At 36.7% G+C, this 6,417-nt stretch overlaps 1 protein-coding gene across 1 annotated transcript; it reads left to right on the top strand.

Moving 5' to 3' along the window:
• Positions 1 to 5,626: 5,626 nt before the first annotated feature.
• Positions 5,627 to 6,040, top strand: LOC126626848 (uncharacterized). Its single transcript, XM_050296250.1, has one exon. The coding sequence runs from the start codon at positions 5,627 to 5,629 to the stop codon at positions 6,038 to 6,040; it is 414 nt and encodes a 137-aa protein (XP_050152207.1).
• The last annotated feature ends 377 nt before the right edge of the window (positions 6,041 to 6,417 follow it).

Below are 6,417 nucleotides of genomic sequence, written 5' to 3'. Positions count from 1 at the left end.
CTACCTTTACCATTGATTTTTCAAGAATTAAAAAAAAAAAAAAACCAAATGAGAAGTTGCCCCACTTAGGTGGGTTCAAAAAACAAAGAAAAAAACATAAAGAGCAACACCATTCCCTCTCAAAATTAATATGGAGTCTACTATTTGAGTCTATATGTAGTTCTCATATTTGAGAATTCTTTTGAGGTATCCGGCGAGTCTCTATGTATTAAGATACTTTGAGGACTTCAATTCCGATCCATTGGAAGTCATTTGTCCCTATATTTAGAGATTATACGGTTGTAGGGACTTTGTTTAGGGTCTCTATTAGAGATGCTCTCAGTCCCACTTCGACCGGACTGGCCCATAATCACCTCACCTCTTGAATGGTACTCTACAGAGTACATACCCTCCTCTCTTTAAGCAGTAGCCAGAAGTTTCTGTAACAGAGAGAGACGGTAGAGCCTTAAAAGAGTTTTTTGGTGTTTTAGCTAAAATGATCTCTAAGATTTGTATAACTTCTTATTTTGTTCTTTGACAATAAAAATCAGAAGAAGTAATCCTTGAGTTTGTCCACTAAAAATCATTTTGATCATTTCGTGAAAAATGTGTCAATATCCTCATTAAATTGTCACGTGAACGATCACGTGACCACCTTTTTAAGGTTATTTTTGTCAAACTCATTTGCTTAACGAGGATATTGACATATTTTTCACGGAACCAAACTGATTTATGGTCGACAAACTCATGGACCACTTCTATCGATTTTGATTGTTAAGGACCAATGCAAGAAATTAGTAAAGATCAAAATGAGAAGTTATACCAATCTTAAGACCATTCTGACTAAAAATCCAAAATTTCTCTTCAACTTAATTTACATAAACCTTCAAAGTTTGTCTTTAAAGTGGTGTGTCCAGATTCCAGACTGGAGCCTAGAGGCCAAGGGAAACTTAATACTTACCTACACGGAACAGCTACAACACAATGTAGCTTTGACTAAATAAAGATGAAGAACCCTTCATAGTAGTCTGCCCGGGCGTCCTAAAGCAAGTTGAGGCTTAAGGGAAAAAAAAATATACATATAGGGCTTTTATAACTATTTTTTATTTTAGGAAATGTTTTTGAAATGTCATATAACTAACACAATGTTTTAATTGTCATCTCAGCTAAAATTTTAAACGAATTGTCATTATGGTAAACAAATTTGTTTAAAATTTGATTTAAGCTATCTAATTATCTTGATGCTTGATCACCACATGTACTAAAACAGGTCAGAATGACATAACCCTTAGAGTTTCACCAGCACTTAACCTTTGCATGGTAATCCCTGACAACGGTGCCATTTTCTTGATAGAGATTTTACTACACACGCAAATGGGTTAAAAATCTCCTATAATACTTGCAAGAATGACAAAGTTATTGTAGTATAAACGGATCTCGTAAGGTCGTTCTCTACAGAGATTATTAAATAAATCGAAGCAAACCAATTTCCAATTAATTATTGTAAAGCAAAAAGTTGAGATGATTGATTTTATAACCTACGTAAATTAAAAACGAATTTAATTAATAAAAGTAAACTAAGCTGCAATATTAAAGATGAAAAAAAATGAAACAGTTTTTGAGAAATCAAATTAAAAAAAACACTAGGGATCCGCCGTCACCTAAACAATCCTATATAGTTCTCTCAATTACTTATAATCTATACATGCATATTTCGAAGGTTAGGTTTTCCTAATATATGCCTACTTGGACCCCCAACATAGAGCGTATATCAAACATGCAATCCGTTTGTGGTATTCAGATCACATCTAAACATGCATAACTCATTAAGTTCTGTGAAACCTTTTGAAAAACCATGCAACCCTTATGACGTGGTATTCATCCTAAATGAACTTGCACATATTAATCACAAGAAGCCTTCGTCAATTTCAGGGACTGACCTCCGACCAAAATTGCATCAAATTACTTTTCTAAATATCCTAATGGTGATCAAGTATCAAGATAATTAGATAGTTTAAATAAGTGATTAATAACTCGAAAACCTGCATGCATATAATCGTAAGCAAATTGAAAAGAAACTACATATTCTTACTAAGGTATGCGGCCTCACCCTAGCAAAAGGAATTAGTTACGCATATTCATAATTGAAATCATAGAAAATATTATTAAGAATAAAAGGAATGAAAACACCTTAAAGTAGAAAATCTCTAAGAACCCTAACAATTACTCTCTGTCTCCAAAGTTGAATAAAAGAAAGCGTAGAGAAATACTATGAACGGCAAAGCAATATATGTTGCTATCCATCGCACAAACCCTAAAAACCAAGTCCTTTATTTCAACTAGGAAACTAAGATAACTAAAATAAAATAGGAAACATAACCCTAAACTAAATGGTAAAATTTGCCTAAAATCTGGATAGCCACGTTCTAGACCCTTAAGCTGCTGCAAAACTGGCCCAATATAGCTGGATTTGATGTTTTAAATATTTTGAACACTTCTCCAGAAGGCCACGAACCTATCAGAGGTCATCTTGGGCTCCAAAAACGCAATTTAAGCCCATAAACTTCATTTTTCAGCACTGTACATTGCTCCTTTATTCCATCGCCAGAAATTAACCGCTTGGTAGAAAAATCCTAGATTTTGATACGAACACGCCAAGAGACACACGACCATTCTCCAACTTGAATCACTCCAAAATTCATTGGTTTGATCATGTTTTGCTCTAGAGGAAGTTGGGTGTCCTATATTGAAAATATAAATCAAAGTATCAAAATTCTACCAAAATAATTACCAAAACATACTAAGAATAGGGTAAAATATATAATATGAAATTGACTCATCACATTGGTTGAGAACTATTGCAACGAGGTGATATCTCCTTGTAAATCATACTTGATAGAGGTGAAAGTTAGCATACTCTGCATGCCACACGTGATGGACTCACATAAATCGATAATTTGGGCCATACTCACTCAACATAGTAGGTGAGCTCAGTTGGCCATGCAAGGACCAAAAAGGATCTTGTGAGCCCAATTGGACTCACAAATGATATAAGCCCAAAAAATGCTGGATAAGGCAAGATCCAGTAAGATCTCTAAGGGATAGCCATTCATGCAATCATGGCCATGATCATTGATGCTGTTAAGAGTAATCCCTAAACGAAACTCCTAATTTTTGCCCTTCATCACGTCTTTCATGGTCAACTGTTGTTGGTTAAATGGGTAGGATTATGTAGGATTCAGTCTAACCACTTAGGGAGCGCCACACAAACTTAATGAATCATCTTCAAGCCAATGCAAACCCTATATAAAAGCATGATTGTTTCCATGAAAATGTAACTGTTCCTTAGCCAAAAAATGCATAGGCTATAACTTGAGATTCATTCTTTCTACAATTAAGTCCAACTTAGGCATATGAGAGTCTTTGGCTCACACCTGTGATAAGGTCTCACTTGTCTTGACTTTCTTGGTTTCAGGTACACCAAAGTAATTTTAAACTTGTGTGAATTCGTTCCCCACAATCATCCCAAATTTTCTGAAATTCTTAATTTGTAGCTCCTAGATTTTCCACATAAATTATACGTTGCATTTTGATTTCATGACTTGTATTCAGAGTTATTTTAGCTTTTCAAACTGTACTTTGAACTTTAAGTAATCTTTGTTCATGATCATACAAGTGGTGCCAAATTGCATTTTGGGTATCAACTGACATAAGTGCCACCATATTTTGTAAGTCATTGAAATGCTAATGAAATTGTAATTCTGTTTGTGTAGGCCTAGACTTGATATAATTGCAGAGATATATAGTTGAAATAAAAGGAATTACTTTTTATGAAATTGTAATTCTGGTTATGAATGAAATTGTAATTCTGTTTGGCTTTGTGTTTAGGATCGGGGATAAGAATGGAGGGAAGAGAGTGAGAAACATCCACAAATATCCAAAAATCATGCCCAATATGAAAGAGCTTAATCTGTCAAAGTCAGGAAAGATAGCTGGTTTGGGTTAACTTGACAAAGGAAGTGGTATTGTGACTAGGAAGGGGAGACGAGGAAGCCATGAGAAGAGGGGAAAAAGAAACCCTAGAGAGCTGAGGGGTTTGGACGGCAAAGGGAAAAATAAATTTGTTTTTTTTTTTGGACTTGAAAATCTAGGACCTGGTGAGAAACGAATGATATTCTGTAAAAATATGACTTATTGTATTGATGTGTGTAAGATATTACAACGAGTTATAACAATTCTTATTTAGCTCGGACGTTTTCACTATTTATAATTGAAAATTACATTTTTATAAGAGAAATGCTAAAGGGACTTTCTTAAACGTAGGACTCTTCATATATTCTTAGACACCTCATGTGTTTGGGTCAATTTTCTTGCCAACATTATAAAATAGTGTGCAAAAAATTGATGCATGTCAACTTTTTATTCAAGTGTGATTGTGTAAACTCGCGAGCAAGCCAAGACCATAGAACCCCCATCGTCTCCAAACCCAACACCCGAAGCCATCACCAGCGTCACCACTAATTTTCTGACAAAAGCATGGCTTGTAGCCATGCTTAGCCACCACTGTTGCTTTTCTCAACGACCTGAAGTAGTCCCCGTTAAAATAGTGGTTGAGATTTTCGTAATCTCGTCGGAGTTTGAAAACCCTAACTCGAACCTGAGGGTTTCTTGGTTTGTCAACGTCGAATTTTCACTCTCCGTCACCTAGGAAAAGGTTTTACGGTGAACCATAACCTTAGACAACCGCCAGAAGCGACCGGTTTGGTGTTCTTCCCCAACAAGCACACCCAGCACATGACTAGGATGTTCTTCTGGTCCAAAGACCCAGCCCTCTTAGGTTGGTTCTTCTCAGCCCAATCTAAAACCTAGACTTGGTTTTTGGGGGTTTACATGCTGTAGCCCACTGTAAACCCTATCTCTTAGCCCACTTGCAACATTAGCCTAATTGGGCTTTGGTGTCTCCGTGTCTTCGCTGCAGTGGAACCTAGCCTATGTGATTGTTGTGATTTTCCTGCGCTCCGACACACTGGATCCCAGCCTCGCTGGTACATCCGTGCTCCCCACCGCACATAATTAACACCCTCATTAGACATATTTTGGCCCCGGCTTTCCTTGGTAGACAGTTTGCTGCCTTAGGCCTGATCAGCCCATTCCAACCCAAATTTAGGCCTGGACCTCACGGCTTAATTTTTCCCAGCCCACCTGTGGGCTTTGGTCCATGTTTTAGACAACGAGTTTAATTGTTTATTTTTTTTAGACAATTTGGGTTTTATAATTTTTTTTTCACCTGCACTTTAAATTTGGCTCAAAGACCAAATAATTAATTAAATTATAATTATAGACCTGAAGTTCTATTTGCATATTTTATTGTTGCATATTTCTGTATATATTTGTGTTTGTCTGTAGGAACATGTGAACCTAAAATTCATAATTAATTCAAAACCTGAAGTTTATAGAAACATGCATTGTTTGAAAACCTGAAGTTTTCCTTAAAAACATCACCTATGAGAACCCGAAGTTTTTTCATGCAAATTTAAACCAATACATATCTATTAGAACTTGAATGTTCTACTCCTATGTGAATGGATTGATTTTTTTTTCTCCATTACACTAACCACATCTTGTCCATTTATTTTGTGATAGGAACATGTTGAATTTGAACAAACTAGACTTTACCGCTTTGGAGGTCTTTAGAAGAAACTACCTCAAGTGGGTCCAAGATGTGAAGCTCTACCTCATTGCAAATAATTTGCGTCCCGCCATTGAAGATGAGACGGACAACCTGGTTGGCGAAGCTGAGAAAGCCACTGTCATGATCTTCATCCAAAGACATATTCATGACGCACTACAAACCGAGTACCTTGCTGATGAGGATCCACGAGGACTCTATGTCACTTTGGCTGATCAATTTGATCACCAAAAAGACATATTCTTGCCTAAAGCAAGACATGACTGGCAGCATTTGCGCTCCCAAGATTTTAAGTATGTGAATGAATATAGTTATGAAGTTTGTCGAATCCAATCACTTCTCAGGTTCTGTAACGAGACCTTGACCGAATAGGCTCTCCTAGAGAAGACCTATTCGACCTTCTCTACTACTAATATTGTCCTGCAACAACAATATAGGGCTTAGAAGTTCACTACATTTTTAGATTGGATCTCTATTTTACTTATCGCTAAAAATTAGAATCAGTTGTTGATGAAAAATCATCAAGCTCGACCTACTAAGGTGACTGCTGTACCTGAAACACATTTTAGCACAAACAAACGCCCAAAATACCAACATAGGCATGGTAGGGGCGGCCAGAAGCCATCCTGTCAAGGTCAACGTAGCCAAAGCCCATCTAAGGGAGGAAATCGAGCCCAGAAGTGCCCTAACCTCGCTCCCAAGGCCCCAAACTTCAAGAATAAGGTAAAGCACTTGAAACCATGGATGAA

The sequence above is a fragment of the Malus sylvestris genome, chromosome 6 (assembly GCF_916048215.2).
Source record: "Malus sylvestris chromosome 6, drMalSylv7.2, whole genome shotgun sequence".
NCBI classification, from domain to species: Eukaryota; Viridiplantae; Streptophyta; class Magnoliopsida; order Rosales; family Rosaceae; genus Malus; species Malus sylvestris.
This window is presented reverse-complemented; position numbering and strand designations above follow the sequence as displayed.

Excerpts from the sequence above, each read along its gene's own strand:
- LOC126626848 (XM_050296250.1), top strand. The coding sequence starts at position 5,627 with ATGTTGAATTTGAACAAACTAGACTTTACCGCTTTGGAGGTCTTTAGA.